Source organism: Heterodontus francisci, chromosome 19 (assembly GCF_036365525.1).
Source record: "Heterodontus francisci isolate sHetFra1 chromosome 19, sHetFra1.hap1, whole genome shotgun sequence".
NCBI lineage: Eukaryota > Metazoa > Chordata > Chondrichthyes > Heterodontiformes > Heterodontidae > Heterodontus > Heterodontus francisci.
Window position 1 is genome coordinate 57092574 of NC_090389.1, and position 23175 is coordinate 57115748.

A 23175-nucleotide genomic window follows, 5' to 3' on the forward strand; every position below is an offset into this window, starting at 1 on the left:
ATTTGGCCTAGTTTTTGCTTAAAGGATTCACCTGACATGCATCTTTTGCCCTTTTTTTCAGTTGCATCTAAGGAGCCCTGGCTTGGGTTCCCTTATCTTTCGTCCTTGATGGAATGTATCTAGCCTGTACCTGAAATATCTCCTTAAAGATTATTCAGTTACAGTTTTTCATGTTGGTCTTTGGTTCCATTTTACCCTGGCTAGATCCCCTCTCATCCCATTGAAGTTAGCTCTTGTCCAGTTTAGAAGTTTTATTTTAGTAATGGAGAAGAGCAAGGAACAATCTAATCTAAACCTCATGATATGATGATCACTCTTACCCAAGTGTTCCCCCAAAGACACTTTGTCCACTTGGTCCACCTCAATCCCCAGCACAAGATCCAGCAATGCCTCCTTCCTAGTTGAACTGAGAACATACTGGTCAAGGATGTTCTCCTGAGCACATTTCATAAATTCCTCCTCCACCTTATCCTTTAATTACCCAAATATCAACTGGGATAATGTAAAGTCCCCAACTATCACCCCTCTGTAGTTATTCCACATCGCTATGATTTAACTACAGATTTGCTCCTCCATCTCTCTGTTTTGGAGGCCTTTGAATACCCCAATAATGTGATCATACCCTTTTTGCTTCTCAACTCTAACCAATTAGATTCTGTCCTTGCCCCCTGAAGGACAGACTCCCTTTCCAACACTACAATGTCTTCCATAATCAATACTGCCACCCCACCTCCTTTTTTCCCTTTGCTATATTTTCTGAAAACCTTGTATCCTTGAATATTCAGTGCCTAGTGCTCACCATTTTTAAGCCACATTTCCATTATTGCCACTAGAACATATTCCCACAAGGCTAATGTGCTTGTAGTTCACTAACCTTATTCACCACAGTATTTACATATATGCATTGTAAATCTGTCCTTGTATTCCTCGTAGTCCTTCTTAGTCTGCTTCTATTTAATATGATACTACTTCCTTCTTTCGCACTATTCAATACCCTCACTCTTCAAACACCTTATTCCTGTTTTCTACTTCTACGTGCAGGTGTTGACCTCACTGTCTTTTTTTAAAAGTTGATCTGCACATGCTTTCAGTTTGTGAACTGAGCTGTGTTTGGTGCCATTAAATGAACATAAGCCTGAAGATTAAAGGCTGCTTGGGTATGCAATTGAAACCCAACCTTGGCCCGACTCCTTTGATTTCTGTCTCGCGCCTGACCCGACTACTGGAATGAAGTTGATTATGTCAAAGAGTTTGCGCTCCACCTTGGATGGAATGGAGACATTCACTCGCTCATTGCAGACTAGTGCGGAGTCTGGATGCACATTTCCCGCCTTGACATCCTGGCTGTTCAAATTTTGAAGCTTTCCCTCCCTGAGCAAAAGGTAGCACTGTGTCCGGCCCGAGCCCGAATGCCGGACCCAGAAGAGAGACCCGACCCAACCCAACCCAAACCTGACACATGTCGTCAGGTCTGGTCAGGTGCAGGTCGGGTAGCCATGCTCTACTAGAAATGACAGCAAAGAACTTTTTGGTGTGTTTAAATGTTCATCAAGCAGCGGCCCGATGCTTCATGATGATGAGAGTTGTCTGCTGGTTGCTCTTTTATATCTTTCAGCCAGCTTAAAGTGATGGCAGTGGCTGGGCTGTGAGAGCAGTTTGGCTGACCATTGGAGCTTTATGTGTTAAGGAAACCTGAATGGGGGGAAAACTGGATGAACAAATAGAGGGATATATGTATATATTAGTTTAAAATAGTATTGCACATGACAAAACAGAGAGTGTCTGTTGATTTGAAATTTTTTACTTCCAAAAACTTCAAATTAATTGGGAATTTGAATTATTGAAATAGCAGATCACAGGACATTTTGAAGCACCCAAAAAGCCTCAAATGGTCCAGTAATTCAAATAAGTGTCTTTGAAATAAGAGCGTTGACAACTGTATAAGTTATAACTCATTGCTATTGAATATATGTACATATGTATTTTGAACTAAATAGATGTTGCAATACCATCTGGGGATCTTTGGCCTCCTTGTCTCGAGAGACAATGGGTAAGCGCCTGTAGGTGGTCAGTGGTTTGTGAAGCAGCGCCTGGAGTGACTATTAAGGCCAATTCTAGAGTGACAGACTCTTCCACAGGTGCTGCAGATAAAATTGGTTGTCGGGGCTGTTACACAGTTGGCTGTCCCGTTGCGCTTCTGTCTTTTTTCCTGCCAACTGCACTCGCCACATTTTAGCCCTGCCTTTATGGCTGCCCACCAGCTCTGGCGATCGCTGGCAACTGACTCCCACGACTTGTGATCAGTGTCACAGGACTTCATGTCGCGTTTGCAGACGTCTTTAAAGCAGAGACATGAACGGCCGGTGGGTCTGATACCAGTGGCGAACTCGCTGTACAATGTGTCCTTGGGGATCCTGCCATCTTCCATGCGGCTCACATGGCCAAGCCATCTCAAGCGCCACTGGCTCAGTAGGGTGTATATGCTGGGAATGTTGGCCGCCTCGAGGACTTCTGTGTTGGAGATATGGTCCTGCCACCTGATGCCAAGGATTCTCCGGAGGCAGCAAAGATGGAATGAATTGAGACATCGCTCTTGGCTGACGAACGTTGTCCAGGCCTCGCTGCCGTAGAACAAGGTACTGAGGACACAGGCTTGATACACTCGGACTTTTGTGTTCCGTATCAGTGCGCCATTTTCCCACACTCTCTTGGCCAGTCTGGACATAGCGGTGGAAGCCTTTCCCATGCGCTTGTTGATTTCTGCATCGAGAGACAGGTTACTGGTGATAGTTGAGCCTAGGTAGGTGAACTCTTGAACCACTTCCAGAGTGTGGTCGCCAATATTGATGGATGGAGCATTTCTGACATCCTGCCCCATGATGTTCGTTTTCTTGAGGCTGATGGTTAGGCCAAATTCTGGGGATAGGCACCAACATATTGCACCATGGCCATTTGACAAAATTATTGACTCAACCATGGACAATGGGGGCTGTTAATCTGTATATAAAGTGTATTGCCAATCTAATACCATCAGAACACAGTCCAATTTAAAACATTTCTTCCTATTTAGTGAGATACCTGGCATTGTCTTTGCCCGCATGCTTGATGTAGCACTGCAGAGAATCCGGATAGATGTCCATCTGTCAGGAGTGATCTGGATCTCTTTTTCTTCCCTCGCGCACTCTTTCTCCCTCTCTGTCAATCCCTATCTCCTCTCTGTGTCCATCGCTCCCCCTCCCCCTCTCTCTTCCTCTCTGCCCCCCCCTCTCTGCCCCCCCCTCTCTCCCCCTCTGCCCCCCTTACTCTCTCTCTCTCCCTCTGCCCCCCCCCCCCCTTATCAGCCGTGAAACTAAAACTGACGGCTGTAAATTTTTTAAAAGTCAGACTTGTTTGGAAAGAAGTCGGCAATGGGAAATTTCTCATTCCTGAAATTACCAGCCACAGACACTGGTGTCCTTGTACGGACACGTTGCTGACCCCGGCTACCACCATAATTTTGCATTTATTCCTTGTTGAAATTTTCTGCTTATCTGGCTGCCTCGAGGGAGGGAGAATTCATTCTGTTTGGAATTTTGCATTGCAAGTTGAAACTGAGAGCACAGTATGATTTCCAAATGAGTAATAAAAGCAAAATGCTGTGGATGCTGGAAATCTGAAATAAGAACAAGAAATGATGGAACCACTCGGCAGGTCTGGCAGCATCTGTGGAAAGAGAAGCAGAGTTAATGTTTCGGATCAGTGACCCTTCTTCGGAACTGGAATATTTTATATGATTTCCGAATGACCTGGTTATATTTACATTAGCATAATATACAGATTAAGTATTTTTTCAAAGTTTCTCTGCTGTAAATCTCTACTAATTAGTTTGAAAAATGTTCCAGTTGAAATTTTAACCCTAGATGGAAATGTTTTCACCATTTTACAATTAAAATGTGTGGTTCACAATACCTAATCAAGCAGTAATGCTTGCATACACTGCCTTTTTAAAAGCAGAGATTTGTTTCAGGTATCCTTATCTACTTGTGTATCGGAATGGCTATGAAATATGTGCGGACGAGTGCATTTTTATCCAACACATTTGTTGGAATATCTGCTTTGTTGGCACTTGGCGCAGTGGTTAGCACCGCAGCCTCACAGCTCCAGCGACCCGGGTTCAATTCTGGGTACTGCCTGTGTGGAGTTTGCAAGTTCTCCCTGTGTCTGCGTGGGTTTCCTCCGGGTGCTCCGGTTTCCTCCCACATGCCAAAGACTTGCAGGTTGTTAGGTAAATTGGCCATTATAAATTGCCCCTAGTATAGGTAGGTGGTAGGGAAATATAGGGACAGGTGGGGATGTGGTAGGAATATGGAATTAGTGTAGGATTAGTATAGATGGGTGGTTGACGGTCGGCACAGACTCGGTGGGCCGAAGGGCCTGTTTCAGTGCTGTATCTCTAAACTAAACTAAACTAAACTAAAAAATCTAGCAAACTGTCCAATAAATGCATTGTACAACTTTTAAGTTGGCAGAGTTGGATTGAATTTTTATTTTTCCAGTTTTATGAGGTGAAGGGACTTGACCTTCACCTCCCACTCCATCAGTATATATTTTATGGGGCTTTTACTGTATGCAAGTTTGGTATTGCACTCAATCTTGCTTAGGGTGTGATGTGAGTGAGTGAAATATAAATTTTAACATTTTCACGAAGCATTGAAAATTTCTGGTTTTAATTTCCAGCTGCACTATTAAGTGTCAATCTGTGTGATTACTCATTCATAGAATATGTAAGAGAAAGTGTGGCAATATGCTGCTATGACAGTTCTTAATTTGACCAAGCCTAGAAAGACCAGAAGGAAAGATAATACTTCAAACTGATCAAATAAGTGTAAACAGTTATTTCCTCCTCATAGAATGCAGTTTTGTTCACACCTTAAAATGTGTTTTGCCTATGACACTTTTTTGTATTAATGTTCACTGTCTTGGCTTTACTACAAAGCACAATTTGTTAAAGGACTCGATCACATTTCAAATTGAAATATTTGAAAAAATGGCTGATTTGTATTATGCAGCAAAACTGAAAATCTCGTGAGTTTCGAAGAGTGAGCGGTGATCTCATCGAAACCTACAAAATACTTGGAATTCTCCACTCCAGAGGGCTGTGGAAGCTCAGTCATTGAGTATGTTTAAAGCAGAGAAGGACAGATTTCTAAATACCAATGACATAAGGGGATATGAGGATAGCGTGGGGAAGAAGGCATTGAAGTAGATGATCAGCCATGATCGTATTGAATGGTAGGGCAGGCTCGATGGGCTGAATGGCCTACTCCTGCTCCTATGTTTCTATGATTGTGTCTGTGTAACATTGAAGGAGTAAAATTTCTTTGTATTACACTTATTATTGTTACTAATACTTGGGTTTAATCCTGATGATATGCTAGATCATTCGAATACCGCTGGTTTCTCCTTAAACTGTCAAATTAATGTTCAATAACATTGTATGTCTCCTGAGTTCTTTGTATCCTCTGTGATGCATATTTTTTGTCCCAGTTATGAAATAGCTTTTTATTTGCAGTGCATAGAGGTTTGGCAAGTCAGATGAATGAAACCAATTACTGTTGAATCAGTTACAACTTTAGTGAGAACATTGATCTGAATTGGTTCTCCAAGAACATGTGACTGACATTTAAAAAAAAAAACGCTAATTGCTTTGGGCAGTCCACCCTTTTGCTGTTTGCATCTTCCCTTTTCTTTATCTTATTTAAATTTAACCCTTGTACCATATTCTGCTGAAAAGGTTGGTCGTCAACCTCATCTTAAACATCTGTCACATTGCCTGTAACCATGTTTTGCTAAGTTTTGCATGAATTAGGCTCAGGGTGACTTCTGTGAAGGTATTTAATCTCCATTCTCTTATTCTCCCCCTTGGATAACCCAGCCAAGATTGAAATTTGTTAATTGGAGAATCCAAGGTCAAAACACAAATGCAATACTGTTACCCTAACCTACTTTTGTTTTTAGCAATTCACTATTGTATTGGTTTGTTCTTGTGAAATGATTATGTTGGCCAGTAAAGTGTGTGCAAATTTATTTTGTTTTTCTGTTTAGTCTTAAAGTTTATGTATTTTTATTTAGAACGATAAGTAATTATCCTCAAGGCCATTATAATGCAAGAAATAATATTCAAGCTACCAACACTTCTGAACTAAGATGTTATTTCAGTGATCCAACGCTCAAAAATCTGGAATTGCTGAGCCTGATGAAGCATTGTTTTATGATTGAGCCATTAGCAAAGCTTAACTTTGAATCCTGCTTAAATGAATCGTTTGCTATTAATCTTTTGCTGAGCTGTTTTAGCATTCATGCTGTTGGCATGCAGTATTCCTGCTTGCATTCTCTGTATCCATTTGTTGATTTTGCTACATTCTTATTTATTTGCCATGCTGTTCAGCCTTTGGATGCAAGGAGATCAAAGGTTTGTGTTATGTTTGCAACAGTTTAGTTTGCACAACATAAAATAATGCAATTTGCTTTTTTCTTGTTTTTGTGAACTGTGATTAATTTGTATTTTGTTTTCTACAAGGTTAAACGTTAAAGTTTTAATTGATGAGCATATTAGATTACGCCTTTTAATAAGAGTCCACACTACAAAAGTAAAACAGTGCTAGAAATTTTTGTATTTAACATCTGCCTAATTGGTGGTTGAGTCGAACTAATGTGCTAATGGATTCCATGTTTATTTAAATAGCTTCCTTAATTATATATTCTGATTTTTAAAAACTTTAGGTGTAATCTAATATTGCATCATTTCAGTGAGCCAAGAAAATACCATATTTGATGGGCAGTGAATCACATTAGAATTTTTGCATCCTTTATTGTAACAGGCTGGTAAATTAGAAAAATTCTCTCAATCTGGAAACTAGCTCACTTTTTGAAAAACGTTCCAAATTTTCAGACACAAGCAAAAATATCCGCTCTATACTTTCCATGTGAAGGAGGATTTTTTGTTGGCTTGGCAAAGGTTATGGATCTGCTGTCAAATATGGTACAATGGATTGTAATAATGTAATTCAGCTGTGAGGATTCTGTATTTGTTTTTAAGTGTTTATATTTGCTTTTATATTGAACTGACTTTAATATTAGATAAACCTATTAACTTCAAGAAATCTGAAGGATTTTATTAGTTGCAATAATTTTTTTTGAAAGAGCTTTATCTTGAAACAGTAATTAAAACATTCACATTTGATCTTGAGAGTCTGTTTATAATTTTGTAGTGTTTCTTAAGATAAGCCACCTGCTGGAGATCACCTTAAATAGTATATTTCAGATGTATTATATTGAGCAGTAGTTTAGGTTCCATTTGCTTTAGAATGCCAAAATTGGAAATCATTTTGCCCCATGTAAAGCTAAAAGGATTGTTTTGGTAGCATATCTTTAGTGATTGACTCCCAATCGGAAGCCTGCTAGTCCTGTAACACACTTCTCTTGCTTGCCTCAGTTACACTGAGTTTCCTAATTTTTAAGTTAGATTATTAGATGGCATGCTGAAATAGAAAGCTGGTTGGTTTCAGTTGGAAGGGGGTGTGGGGTGGGGGGGAGGGGGGGGAAGAGTTGAGCTCCGTCAGCTGGACCGTTGTGAATTATGGCTTCCTTGAACTGATTAAGTAGTTCTCTGATGGTAATTGTGGAAAAAGTTTACTTCAATCGCATCTTACCAGTAGGGCCAGAAGATTGGATAGTCAGTTGTTTTCAAAGAGAAATTCCTATGTGGAAGAAAGTTGCATTCTGAGTACAGGAGTCATAACTACCCTTGTCATTTAAAGTAAGCAACTTTATTTGGTACATTTGACACCATGTGAATCCTGTCAATAAATGCAAGTTAATTTTAAAACAATCATTTTAAATAAATCCTGACTATAAAACTTGGCAAGCATGGGAAGTGCAGATATGCATCAAGATTTGGATCTATAGATGCTTTTAAAGTTTATTGATGTAATCAGTATCTCCAGAGCATTTTGTTCAAGCATCTGTTGAGTTCATTCTCCAAAAAAGGTTCTTTTTGTGCTGTTAAGATTATGAAATGAAGAGGATGGAGATAATATTCAGAGTTTCTGCTCTGACTAGTGGAATTGCTCATGCTTAGAAGACCTAAAGAATCTAAAAGTGATTTTTGGCCTGGAAATGGCTTTGTAAATAGTTTGGAAGTAGATTTAAGATAATAGTATTACATTTGCAGAGGAGATTTACTAGGATGTTGCCTGGTATGGAGGGAAGGTCTTACGAGGAAAGGCTGAGGGACTTGAGGTTGTTTTCGTTGGAGAGAAGGAGGAGGAGAGGTGACTTAATAGAGACATATAAGATAATCAGAGGGTTAGATAGGGTGGATAGTGAGAGTCTTTTTCCTCGGATGGTGATAGCAAACACGAGGGGACATAGCTTCAAGTTGAGGGGTGATAGATATAGGACAGATGTGAGAGGTAGTTTCTTTACTCAGAGAGTAGTAGGGGCGTGGAACGCCCTGCCTGCAGCAGTAGTAGACTCGCCAACTTTAAGGGCATTTAAGTGGTCATTGGATAGACATATGGATGAAAATGGAATAGTGTAGGTCAGATGGTTTCACAGGTCGGCGCATCATCGAGGGCCAAAGGGCCTGTACTGCGCTGCGCTGTAATGTTCTAATTTGGTTCTGTAGTTCAAACCTATAGAATGTAGCTTTAAGAATCATCTGTATAAGCTTTGATTGAGCAACCTGTTTTCATTACTTTGACAGCACCTACAGTTGACCATCCAAGCATTGCAAGATGAACTTCGAACCCAGCGAGATCTTAATCATCTTCTTCAGCAGGAGAATGTTAACCGAGGTGCCGAACATTATACCATTGAGCTCACTGAGGAGAACTTTCGTAGGTTGCAGGCAGAACATGAACGTCAGGCCAAAGAGCTCTTTCTTTTGAGGAAGACTTTAGAAGAAATGGAACTAAGGATTGAAACACAGAAGCAGACATTGAATGCAAGGGATGAATCAATTAAGAAACTACTAGAAATGCTGCAGAGCAAAGGCTTGCCTTCCAAATCCATGGAAGAGGAACATGAAAGAAGTCGGAGAATATCTGAGGCAGAATCTCAAGTTAATCACCTGGAGGTCCTACTGGACCAGAAAGAGAAAGAAAACAATCATCTTAAAGAGGTATGATTTATTTTTTTTTAAATAGTATTCTGTTCCAGTAAAAACTTTTCATTTGAAGCCTCTTCTGATAGTAATTTGGTTAAATCGCATTCAGAATAGGACTGAAGCAAAGCACTGTTCTGCTGGGGAGGGAGTTCCAGGATTTTGACCCAGCGACAATGAAAGAACGGTAATATATTTCTAAATCAGGACGGTGACTTGGACAGGAACTTGCAGGCGGTGGTGTTCCAATGCATCTACTGCTGTTCTTCTAGGTGGTAGAGCGCGTAGGTTTGGAAGGTGCTGGTAAAAGCCTTGGTGAGTTGCTTCAGTGCATTTTGTAGATGGTACACAGTGCTGGCACGGTGTGCTGGTGGTGGAGGGAATGAATGTTTAAGGTGGTGAATGGGGTGCCGATCAAGTGGGTTGGCTGCCTTGTCCTGGATGGTGTCGAGCATCTTGAGTGTTGGAGCTGTACTCAACCAGGCAAGTGGGGAGTACACCATCCTCTTCGGTCTGGCTGAACTTTGTTCTCATATTGAAAACTTCTCCTTCAACTCCACTCACTTCCTCCAAATAAAAGCTATTGCTATGGGTACCCACATGGGTCGTAGCTATGCCTGTCTTTTTGTGACGTATGTTGGACATTCCCTGTTTCAGTCCTACTCAGGCCCCCTCCCTCACCTCTTTGGGTACATTGATGACTGTATCAGTGCCGCTTCCTGCTTTTACCCTGAACTGGAAAATTTCATTGACTTTGTTTCCAATTTCCACCCTTCTTTCACCTTCACAAGGTCCATCTCTGACTCTTCCCTTCCTCGACTTCTCAGCCTATCCCTAGAAATGGAGACAGTCAACCAATATTCACTATAAGCCCACGGAGTCCCACAGCTACCTGGACTACACTTGCTCTCGCCCCAATAACTGCAAGGACTCTATTTCCATTGTCCCAGTTTCTTCGTCTCCGTTACGTCTGTTTGCACGATGCAACCTTCCATCCTAGCACTTCTGATAACGTCTTCCTTTTTCCTCAACCGAGGATTCCTCTCCACCGTGGTTGACGGGGCTGTCGACCGTGTCTAATCTATTTCATGTACTTCTGCTGTCACCCCTTCCCCTCCCTCCCAGACCTATGATGGGGTTCCCCTTGTCCTACCCATCCACCCCACCAGCTTCCATATTCAACGGATCATCCTCTGCCATTTCCGTCGCCTCCAACGCCACCACCAAACACACCTTCCCCTCCCCTTCAGCATTCCAAGGGAGCGTTCCCTCTGCGACACCCTGCTCCACTCCTTAGTCACCCCCCAATACCCTCCCCCTTTTCCTGTGGTACCTTTCCATGCACATGCAAGAGATGCAATACCTGCCCGTTTTACCTCCTCCCTTCTCACCATCCCCCAGGGCCCCAAACACTCCTTCCAAGTGAAACCGTGATTAACTTGTACTACTTTCAATTTGCTTTACTGTATTTGCTGCTCGTAATGTAGTCTCCTCTACATTGGGGAGACTAAATGCCTGTCCGTAAGTATGTTCCCGAGCTTCCTGTTGCTTGTCGTTGCAATTCTCTACCTTGCTCGCACTCTGACCTTTCTGTCCTTGGTCTGCAACAGTGTTCTAATAAAGCTCAATGCAAGCTCGAGGAACAACATCTCATCTTTCAACTGGGCACATTACAGCCTTCTGGACTCAGCATTGATTTTAGATCATAACCTCTGCCCCCTTTTTTTTTCTATTTTCATGGGGTTTTTTTGCTTTTTTTTCCTTCCGCTTTTTTCTTAATCGCTTTACTTTGGATGGCTGCGGACCTGCCATTTACACCTCACTCAGACACATCTTTTGTTTCTTTACTTGTCACATTACCACTCCCCTTTGTACTACAAAACTTTTTGTCATTTAATCTCTCCTGCCCTCCACCATATCACAGACCTTCCCTTTTGTTGTTGTTTGTCCATGTTTGGATCAAGGCTGTAATGATGTGTGGAACCAGTGAGTGGCTAGTAACTCAAACTGAACATTGGCGAGCGGGTAGAAAAACTGGTTCTAAACTAGTTCTGGTGAAAGGTCACAGACCGGAAAGGTTAACTCTGCTTCTCTCTCCACAGATGCTGTCTGACCTGAGTATTTCCAGCACTTTCTATTTTTATTTCAGATTTCCAGCATCTGCAGTATTTTGCTTTAATATTGGTGAGCAGGTTACTGATGAGTTAAGTGCCGTTTGATATGACTATTGATGACACCATAGAATCATAGAATGGTTGCAGCATAGGAGGCCATTCAGCTCATTGTGCCTGTGTGAGCTCTTGGCAAGAGCAACGCAGCTAGTCCCACGCCCCCCCTCACTGCCCCCGACCCTTTAACGTAGCCCTGCAAAGTGCTTCTCTTCAGGTGGATTTCCTTTTGAAAGTGACGATTGAATCTGTCTGCACCACGCTCTCAGGCAGTGCATTCCAGATCCCAACCACTCACTGTATGCGGGGAAAAAAAAACTTTTTCCTCATCTTGACATTTGGTTCTTTTAGCCATTCATCTTATACTGATGCCTTCTGGTCCTCGATCCTTCCACCAATGGAAACTGGTTTTCTCTATCTGCTCTGTCTAGACCCCTCATGATTTTGAACACAACCAATTAAATCTCCTCTCAACCTTCTCTTCACTAAAGAGAGCAGCCCCAGCTTCGCCAGTGTATCTACATAACTGAAGCCCCTCATCCCTGGAACCATTTTCCTAAATCTTTCCTGCACCCTCTCTAAAGCCTGTGTCTTAGCTAATGTGCGGTGTGGAGAATTGTACATAATGCTCTAGTTGAGGCTGAACCAGTAACTTCTTTGCTTTTGTACTCTATGCCCCTATTTATAAAGCTCAGGATCCAATATGCCTTTTTAACCACTTTCTCAATCTGCCCTGCCACCTTCAACGATTTTTGCACATATACCCCCAGGTCTTACTATTCCTGCACCCCCCCCCCCCCCCCCCACCCCCCTCTTTAGAATTGCACCCTTTATTTTACATTGCCTATCCTCGTCCTTTCAACCACAAATGTATCACTTTGCACTTCTCTGCATTAAATTACATCTATGCGTCCACCCATTCCACCAGCCTGTCTGCCCTTTTGAAGTTTATCATTATCCTCCTCACTGTTCACAATACTACAAGTTTTGTGTCATCAGCAAATTTTGAATTTGTGCCCTGCACACCCAAGTCTAAGTCATTAATGTACATCAAGAAAACCAGTGGTCCTAGCACTGACCTCTGGGGATCCGCACTGTATACCTTCCTCCAGTCCGAAAATCAACAGTTCACCACAACTCTCTGTTTCTTGTCATTCAGCCAATTTCGCATCCATGCTCCCACTGTTCCTTTTTATTCCGTGAGCTTTAACTTTGCTGGCAAGCCTGTTATGTGGCACTTTATTAAATGCCTTTTGGAAGTCAGTATACATCGCATCAACTGCGTTGCCATCATCAACCCTCTGTGTTACCTCATCAAAAAACGCAATCAAGTTAGTTAAACACCATTTGTCTTTTTAAAAAAAAAAATCCATACTGGCTTTCCATGCCCTCTGTTTCCATGAGTATATCCTGCTTTTGGTCTTTAATTGGCCCCATCCCGCTCCTCCTAGCTTTTTACTATTGATATGCCTATAGGAGACCTTTTGATTCCCTTTTATGTTAGCTACCAGTCTCTTCTCAAGCTCTCTCTCTGCCTCTCATATTTCTTTTTCCACTTCCCCCCTGAACTTTCCATATTCAGTCTGGTTCTCACTTGTATTATTAATTTGACAATTCGCGCTCTCACGCTCTCTGGTTCACTGATGTCCTTTAGGGATGGAAATCTACTGTCCTTACCTGATCTGGCCTACATGTAACTCCAGACAAATAGCAATGTCGTTGACTCTTAAGTGCCCTCTGAAATGTCCTAGCAAGCTACTCAGTTCAAGGGCAATTAGGGATGGGCACAAAAAGGCTGACCTGTCAGTGACACCCACATCCCATGAAAGAATATAAAAAAAAATACATGGAGTGAGTGGAATTGGCTGAGGACTGACGCATGTGATGGGGACCTCGGGATTTTTAGATAGCATTTGTTAAAGTATTGCATAAACATTGGTTATGTTAAGTCTCTGCTGGTTTAGAGACTAGAGAGTTTCAGTGTATACGAGCATCTCTAATCCTTTCTGGATACAGGTTGCCTTTGCTTGTGATCTTGCACACACACTCACATGATAGCCATCAATTCCCCTTAAGGTTCCAGTATGAGCCTTTCTCAGCTATTGATCTAAGTTACCCGTGTGGCAGTTCTGATTTGCTTTGCCCTCTTTCTAGCAGGTCGTTACATAAGTAAAAATCTTCAGGAAAACCAGTCTATTGATGCCTCCACAACAGAGCCTGATCCAAGTCTCTCTGTGTATTTGTTTTTCATCAAACCCAGGCAAAATCTTAGAGAATCTGTGCAGTGCTTTTGCCCCAATATCCTTCCTAGCGTGAAGCCCAAAACTACCCGAGGCACTCCAGTTGTGGTCTTACTTAGTTAGATTCACCATTAAATCTCAACTTTTATATTCTATAACTCTACCATTAAATCTCAACTTTTCTATTCTATAGCTCTTGACCTAAGACCAAGTATTCCGGTAGCTATGTTTATGGTCTTATCCACTGGAAAGCTATGACACTGATAAGAACAAGTATTGTGGGAGCATAATTAAGCATGATGCCATAGTACCATGGGACCATAGAACCAGGGGAAAGAAATTATCCTGTTAAGGAAAAGTCCCTCTAATTATCATTTTCTGTCATTAGAGGGATGAGATCTGTTAGAAGTTCAGAAAATTAGGGCAATTTTTTGATTTAATTTCTGATTCGCTTTGATTCTGCGAAGACATCAAAAGCTGCACCTCAAGTGGATAAGACCATAAATATAGCTACCAGAATACTTGGTCAAGAGCTATAGAATATAAAAGTTGAGATTTAATGGTGAATCAACCTAAAACCTTAGACCACAATTGGAGAGCCTTGTGTAGTTTAGGGCTTCACGCTAGGAAGGATGTTGGGGCAAAAGCACTGTGCCGATTCTCCAAGATGTTGCCTGGTTTGATGAAAAACAAATACACAGAGAGCCTTGGAAATTTGGGGCTGTTTTCAATTGAACAAAACAGCTGAAGGGGTGATTTGATAAAGATGATTAATGTTATGGAGGGATGGAATAGAGCAGTGAGAAATGATCGTTTTCAGTGATTGAGAGGACCTAGAATAAGGGAGTATGGATATAAGACCAAATGTGAGAGTTCGAGGGCAAAGCAGAAGGAATCTTTTAAAGAGGTTTTTTTGAGACTCTGGCTTGTATTACTGGAGTTGGTGACTGAAGCAGAGTCTATGTCAGTAATTAAGAATAAAATTGATAGGTGCTTGAAGGAAAACTGAATAAAACGAGATGGCAATATCATGGGCACCTAGGAGTAGGATAGTGAAACTCTGCTTGAGTACATAGCTCAGCCAACTGGATGGCCAGATACGTAGTGGCTGTGGAAAGGTGTGAACTGACACATTGAGTGAGTATCATGGAACTCGAATATTATAAAGGACTGCAATCTGAGGGAAATTTAATGTCAAACTGGAATTAATATTAGATCAGTGGTTCTCAAACATTTTTGGTTGAAGGAGTCCTTTCCAAATGAATCAATAATGGATGCCCCCCCCCTCATCTAAATTATAATACTCCATATGAAAGTGCTGCATGTTAAGAGTATTTTAGTGATTTTTTTAATGAAATAGGGTATTATAGATCACAGTGAGATGGTTGTGTCTGCCTGCTTTTCACTGCAGTGTCTGTCCTTGATGTGATGTTTGACAATTATGCTCATAAATCGTTCCCTACTTTCACATGGGACCTGCACTTCGCCTTCATTGCTGCCACAGCAGAAAATGATGCTCCACAAGCGCATGTTGTCGGAAATGATAGCAACACTTTCTTGACTCCTTTTACCAATTCTGGGCACTCCGCAGTAACAGACGGTTAAAACTGGGAAGGTGTTATTTCCTGAAACTTAATTTTTAGGGAGTGGTCACAAGACAGTTATTGCTTTGTGTTATTCATTAGAATGAAATAATTATTAATGAAAAAAATCACTGAAATTCGAAGTATTGGCAACAATGCTAAAGAATTGGACAGACGCTAACCGACTATTAAGGCCGAACCACCAGTTTCATATTATAATTTCTGTGAAATTAATTTGTGAAAGTAATGCAGCAGCATCATGTACCATGTGAAATGTTCATGGTATAAACAAAGAGCAGAAATGTTGGTTAGATCAATGAAAATATTTGATAGTTGCAGTAACTATAGTAAATGGAATCACCTAGCTATACTATGCTCACTGGCGCTTCAAAAGAGCTGAATGAATTTTGTTCCAGTTTTGAACACAAAATCAGCAGAAATCAGGAACAGCTCGATGGCTATTTACATTGCAATTCCTCATGCTCTCAGTGCTGTTACACATCTGGTCCCCTCCTTGTGGTGGCCGCACTGTGCTCCCTCCACGCACCAAGCCCACCTCGTGCTGCCGCTCATTCACTTATTCTGGACCACTTCCTTTGGTCATGCATTAAAGGTTTATAGATAAGAACAGTTAAACTGATTTCCTTGATACACTCCAGTTATTATGACAAGTTCTCTCCTCTCGGTGTCTCTGAATCTTCTTATTTAGATTGTTTCACAGACCTCCAGGAAAACCGATTCAGAATACCAGTTTGAAAACCGCTGTATTAGATCATAGGCTGACCTCTACCTCAACTCCATTTACTGATTTTGTTCCATATTCCTTGATATCCTTACCTAAAACAAATCTATCGATCAGGCTTGAACCCAGTATCCACATCCTTTTGGAAGAGGGTGTTTCAGGTGTTCACTAACCTTTGTGTGAAAGAGTGCTTCTTGATTTCACTCTGAATTGCCTAGCTTTAATTTTAACATTATTTCTTTGTTTTCTGGATCCCCCACCAGACAAAATAGTTTGGGTATCTGCCCTATTGAATCTCTTTGTTGTCATAAACTTCTCTGATAAATCACCATTCAACTGTCTAAACACAAGGGGATACAAACCAAGTTTATGCAGCCTGTCCTCATAAGAACCTTTTTAGCTCTGGTATCATTCTGCTGAATCTGTGCTATACCCAGTCAAAAACCAATATATTTTTCATGAGGTCTATTGCCCAAAAATGAATACAGTGCTCCTGATAGGTCTGGCCAAGCCTCTGTAAAGCATCACTTCCTCACTTTTGTATTCCAATCCACTTGAAATGAAGGCCAACATTATATTAGTTTTTCTACTTTTTGTACATTTGGTGTTTTGTGTACATGAACACTTAAGTCCCTTTGCTCATTCACAGCCCGTGTCTCTCACCATTAAAAATTATTCTATTTTTCTCTGATCCAAAGTGGATGACCTCACACTTCCCCATATTGAACTCCATCTGCCATAGTTCTGCCCACTCAAACTTACTGTGCTTCTTAACTTAGTGTCATCAGTAAACATGGATGTACACACTCTGTTCTTTGTGCGAGTGACTTTTGCATGTGTTTTGGTATAATATGGTGAAAAGCTGAAGTCCAGTACAGATCCCTGGGGAATACTACTTGTCACATTTCGCCAATCAGAAAACTCCTTATTCCTACTTTTCTGTCTCCTACCTCCCAACTAATTAGCAACCCGTTAAGCATCAGATCATGATTTCAAGAAACCTTTCAACTACAGGTATACCGAGTCATGATAATGGAAATCCTTTGAGGATACTGTAGCAAGTTTTTAAAAGATCAATCTGCTCTTTTTTTTTCAATTTTATAATGAGGTTCTTTGGCACAGAAGGCCAATTAAATTCTTAATGCATTAAGCAGTTTTCATTTTAGACTACACCCCATTTAGATCTAAGCTCTTTAAATATTGTGCATTACTTTACGAATATAAATCACTTCCTTTTGCACATGAAAATGAGGAGAGGCTGAAATCTTGCATGAATAGAGATTAGAAATAGATTAATGAGCAGCTATTCCTAGATGCCAGCTGCTGTTGCAGTTTGTTCTAACTGCTCTCTACATGACTCCTACTGTACTGATTGATTTCCCCATTTAGAGTTATTTATGTATAAAAAGTTGGAGTTTACTAAGAGGGAAAACTTGCTTTAGCAAGATGAATTGTAAAAAAAATACAGTTTGATCTGTTTGCCAATTCTGCTGTGTGTCAATCATTACTTTACCATGTACAATGTATTTGCAAATGAGCATTAATCCAACCAGAGGGCTCATTTAGTACTTGGCTGTGAGAGTTGAGTGTTAACTATGCATCTAAAGGAGTATCACACTTGTATAGTGTGAAGTTGTCACTGAAATGTAGGTATTGTGTTTCCAGTATATAAAGGATCCAACTTCATATAACGGGGAGAGTCTCCGGCCTGTTTTCAGCCTTTTTATCTTTAGCTGCCATGTCCCATTGAAACAAAAAGAGATGTACCAATATATAGTGCTATAGCTGAACTTTGTATTTCTCCGTTCATCTGGGATTAATTGTAATCAATGAAGTACAGTAGTTTCATTCTCTGATGTTGGCCCTCCTCCTATGGAGGAAAAGTTTTTTTTTGTCCTGTTATTTTATCTGAACGGAGTCTTGTTGTACTTTTCCTTCAGGTTGCTTTGGCAGTGGGGAAAAATCAATTCTGTTGAGACTATTCATGTTGTTTTGAAAATTCAAGTTGTTGGAAGTTTTACAATTAAAATGTACAGATATAATTCTGTACAAAGAAAACTGATTTTTGTTAGTTTGCAAAGAGACACTAGGTGGCACTTATGTTCATATTTAAACTTGCATTCCAAGGATTTCAAAATACACAATCATTTCTAAGCCTGCACATTTGAGTAAACTGCAGCTTTTAAAATGTTATTTTTATTTTATGCTTTTGCAATCCATCATCAGTTATGTCAACCAATTTGAATTAGGATTTTAAGAAAATCTGCTGTTCTTTTCCCCTCATATTTAAGTGTCAGATTCTCTTTGCTTCTGTTATTGTGAATAACTAGAAGCAAGAACTGATTGCCAAAGGAGATTTGAAAGTAGCTGCCCTTAATATCAAGGCAGCATTAGACTGCGTATGGCGCCAAGGAACAAAACTGAGGTCAGTGGAGGGTCAAGGGCAAACCCACTAGTAGATGGAGTCATGCCTAACACCAGATGGATGGGAATAAAAACAGAAAGTGCTGGAAATACTTAGCAGGTCTGGCAGCATCTGTGGAGAGAGAATCAGTGTTAATGTTTCAGGTTGATCATGTTTCATTGATCTGAATCGTTAACTCTGTTTTTCTGTCTCCACAACTTCCATAAAGGTGCCAGACAATGACCATCTCAAACAAGAAAAGGCCCATTTATGCCCTCCTGGTCTTTTTCATGGCATCATGATTGCTGAGTTCCCATCATCAACATGTTGGACATTAGAACTGACCCAGAAGCTTACCTAGATCAGCTAAGTTTAAAAATGTGGCTACAAAAGCAGGGGCTTGATCAGCTGTGATGAGTCGCTCAAGGAATCCTGCCATCTTCTGTGTTTGCCGAGAAGCCTCTTTCATTTTGCTGATGAATGCACTGGCGTAGTCAGGCTTGAGGGGTCCATATCAGAGGAGTTGCTAACAATCAACCATCAGGATAGCAGTGGTAAATTAGCCAAGTTGCATAGTTTGTCATTTTGTCCTGAGGCTTAGACAATGTAGTGTGTGAAGCGATCTAGAATCAAATGCTGGTGTTAATGTTAAACATCTTTCTGCAAACCCATTTATTCATTCTGTTCAAGATCTTAAGATCCCATATAAAGTGCCTTTTCCTACCAGTGTAAATATCATAGTATCTATAGTCTTTTGTCATTGCTCTAGTTTTTTTTTCCAAATTCATAATTACTGTGTGCTGAGAGGGTTAAGGAGTGACCTGACTGAAGTCTGAAAGGGTTACGGTACTGGTCAGTGAGACTGTATGAGATGGCACAAACTTAAGATGGTTGCAAAAATTTAAAGGCAATGTTCTACGTTAGCCAAATCTACTTTGTACAGTGTGTGTTTATTTCTCACCCACAACGGTTTGTAGCATAATTTATTTTAGAAGGGAATTAGATAGTTGTTTGCAAAATAGAAATGTTGAAGGGAATGGGAAGCAGGATTAGCCAAGATGGCTTTTGTACAAGTGAATGGCCTGTTTCTGTGTTGTATCATTCTTTGACTATTGGAACTCATTCCCATTTGTCAAACTAGTTGCCATCCTTTGTATTCCCTACAAGACTAGGATGCCCCTCGGTGCGATGTGCCTAGTGTTGTACGCAGCATTTACGAGTGTACAGCACAGAATCAGGCATTTGGCTCAACTGGTGTATGCCAGTGTTTATGCTCCACATGAGCGCCTCCCTGTTAAATCCCCCAGATCTCCCTCTTGGATGCATTTTGGGAAGTTAAACCAGGGCAGGACATATACAGTGAATGGCAGGGCCCTGGGGAGTGTTCTTGAGCAGAGACACCTTGGGGTGCAAGTACATAGTTCCCTGAAATTGGCAACACAGGTAGACAGGGTGGTGAAGAAGGCGTATGGCATGCTTGCCTTCATCGGCCGAGGCATTGAGTACAAGAGTTGGGACGTCATGTTACAGTTGTACATAACGTTGGCTAGGCCGCATTTGGAGTACTGTGTGCAGTTCTGGTCGCCGCACTACAGGAAAGATGTGATTAAGCTAGAGAGGCTGCAGAAGAGATTCACAAGGATGTTGCCTGGTTTGGAGGGCTTGAGTTATGAAGGGAGATTGGATAGGCTGGGTCTGTTTTCCCTGGAGTGAAGGAGGCTGAGAGGGGACATGATAGAGGTATATAAAATGATGAGAGGCATAGATAAGGTAGAGAGCCAGAGTGTGTTTCCCATGGTAGGGGTGACTAAACTAGCGGGCATAAATTTAAGGTGAGAGGGGGGAGGTTTAAAGATGATCAAAGGGGTAAATTTTTCACAAAGGTATCTGGAATGAGCTGCCTGAGGAGGTGGTGGAGGCAGGAACAGTAGCGACATTTCAGAAGCATCTGAACAGGTACTTGAATGAGCAAAGCATAGAGGGATATGGAATTAATGCAGGCAGGTGGGATTAGTATAGATAGGCATGATGGTCGGCGTGGAAGCGGTGGGCCGAAGGGCCTGTTTCTATGCTGTACGACTCTATGACTATGACTCTAGACTGTTTGTTTGGATTTCCCACTGTTTGTATCCTTTCCCCAGTATCATGAGTTTCATTTCTGTATGTTCAAAGGAATACCTGTCAATATTTGGATCAATTTTCCAACCTATTTATTGGTGCACTTGGATAACTTTTTTCCCTGTCTTTGCCTCCATATCATCACAAATCACAATGGGCTGATGATACCTGCACTACCTCATTAATCACTTCATGCCGATGTTGCTCTGCTTACAGCAACCCTTTGCATCTGTTGACTTTAAACTGTTAAGTGTTCACCTCAAAAGCTTCCCTCCGATTTCATACCTTTCTACGCTATAAAATATTTGTGTGTGGTACTGTGTAAAAGGCTCTGACATGTAGGTGTATTAAGTCTACTGAGCTCCCCTTGTCAGCTGACAACATTGTATTCTTGAACTGCATTACATTTGTCAAGCAAGATCCAGCATTTGTAAAGCCATGTCAACTACTTAGACTGTTTTATTTCTTAATGTCTCATTTATTCTTTCAGGTTGCTTTCTATTATTTGATCCATTATCAATATTGAACTTAAATACTTTGTTCTCTGGGTTATCCTTCCACCTCATTTTATAAACTAGCCTCTCAGTTGCTTCTCTCTGGTCTCTCTGGTCGGTTAAAAATAGCCACTTACTTTTAATATTTTTACTATTAATTTCCACAGGGCTAGATGCTTTGCTCATTTTTAGTACCTTTTTGTCTATGAGCTCTTTGGGGGAAAATTTTGTATCAACTTTTTTCTCTTGCCTTGTTATATTCTAGTCCTCTTTGGGTAGGAAGTCTTTAAATTGATTTGTAAACAGTGGCACAAAGAAGTTATCACATCTGTGCGAATTTCTATTTTTTATTATGCTGCATAAACAGTACATTTTGTCATTGCTTAATTTTGTCAGGGAATGCTTTCAGAGATTGAGGTAATATTATAACTTCTGTCACACAATATTTAATTATTTGACTCATTCATACACCCTCTTGATTTGTCTGCAAAATTCCAAATATTATGTCAGTAGGGAATCACAGGAACTCTTTTTTTTGTTTTGCTTCAAATGAGTGAAGCCAAAAAGCTACTTTTACAAAATCTTTCCTTTGCTAAAATGATTATTTTGAAATTTGACTTGTTTGGAATTCATCTTATACAAAAATGAATAATTCAATGCTGCACTAAGGAAGGCTGTGTATAATTAATACACGTCAACTTTATATTTGTATAGAACATTAATTACATCTAAAGTAAATTGTTTGACCTTCCTATGATGAAACCCAGTTGTAATTTTGTAATACCCCGGGAGGCGTTGGAGTAGTGATAATGTCACTGGGCTAGTAGTTCAGAGACTCAGGCTAAAGCCTTGGGGACATGGGTTCAAATCCCACCATGGCAGATGGTGACATTTGAATTCCATTAATTAAAAAAAAATCTAGAGTTAAAAAGCTAGTCTAATGGTGATTGTTGTAAAAAAAAAAAACCATTTGGGAATGGGAAGGAAATCTGCCGTCCTTACCTGGTCTGGCCTACATGTGACTCCAGACCCACAGCAATGTGGTTGACTCTTGAATGCCCTCTGAAATGGTCCAGCAAGCCACTTCAGCCTGCTTGTGACGCCGACATCCCTTGAGCCAATAATAAAAAAAAAATACTGAGGAGCACTATTCAATATAGATATGAATTCCCTGACCTTTGTGTGAGTAAATGAAATCATTGATGCCAGAAATTCTGTCTAAATAAAAAAGAAAAAGTCCTAAGTGTTCAAATGTGAGTCTGAATTTTCAAGACCCATTTTGATTCAAAATGTTAATATTTAAAAACAACAGTCATTGGCTTCATTCATTATAATGCCATATCCTTGCTGATTCACTGCATCATATCAATCCTGTCAATGCCCTAATTTATCAGTTGCTGCTTTTCTACTGAATGCTATTCCTCTATTGTTCAAAGTTCTTCTCTCTACTTGACAAGCCTACACTCCCTTCGCACTGGCCTGGTCGTTCTTGGTAAGTCCACTTCACATAGTACTCTCTTGCACTCTGTCTCTGTTGAGCACTCTCACGTACCCCTTTTTCCACTGCTGTTCCATTCCAAAGCCCATGCACATTTTCCTGTAGCTCTCAAGTTTAGGTACCTCGCTAATCCTTTCAAACTAATACGGGGCTATTTGTGAGTATTGCTTCTATTTGCCGTCTGAATTAGGCTTGCCAGCTCTGGTTTGTTGTATTGCTGGATCATGTGCCTTATGTCCACTATTTGCAAATGTTATCACATTTACCTTAGTTGAGTGTCTCTATAATACCAATCCCTGAAAAAAAATTGAAGTTTTGTCTTCGTGAGGTGAACAACATTTTTTATAAATGAAAAAGAACAAACAAGAATAGAAACATTTAAGGATTAGTAATGTTAAATTAAAAACTACTTCTGTGATGTTTCTACAGTATCAAACGCATTGAGAAACACCAAGTAAATAGCACTGATTTCAACAAAGATTGTCAATATTAGTAACTCCTACCTAAAGTTTTCATACAATTTTATGACTTTTTACAATACCCGGCAAGTTATAGAAATAATAAATAAAACCCAACCTAATTCAATTCACTGACTCCCACACCACGTGGCTAAAGCCCAGCTTATAGGAGGTGAGTCTTGGTCCTTAGAGAGCAGCACCAAACTTGCCTGACTCCCGTAATAAAACACTTTATACAACAGTGCACGTCGTAGGCTGATTTGAGCTCGCCCTCCTTATCCAGTTTGCATTGCGTTCTCAGCCTCATCCACCCCAGTTTGTGTTG

The 23175-nt window shown here is 40.6% G+C and overlaps 1 protein-coding gene across 5 annotated transcripts in view; it reads left to right on the forward strand.

Annotated features, from left to right (window-relative positions):
* The window catches only part of LOC137380089 (ERC protein 2), a 966513-nt gene that overhangs the window by 96537 nt on the left and 846801 nt on the right, over positions 1-23175 (forward strand). For all 5 annotated transcript variants that reach the window (XM_068051709.1, XM_068051708.1, XM_068051713.1 and 2 more), the window contains one exon: positions 8747-9163. In XM_068051709.1, the coding sequence (XP_067907810.1) occupies positions 8747-9163 (417 nt within the window). The remainder of the gene's footprint in view (positions 1-8746; positions 9164-23175) is intronic.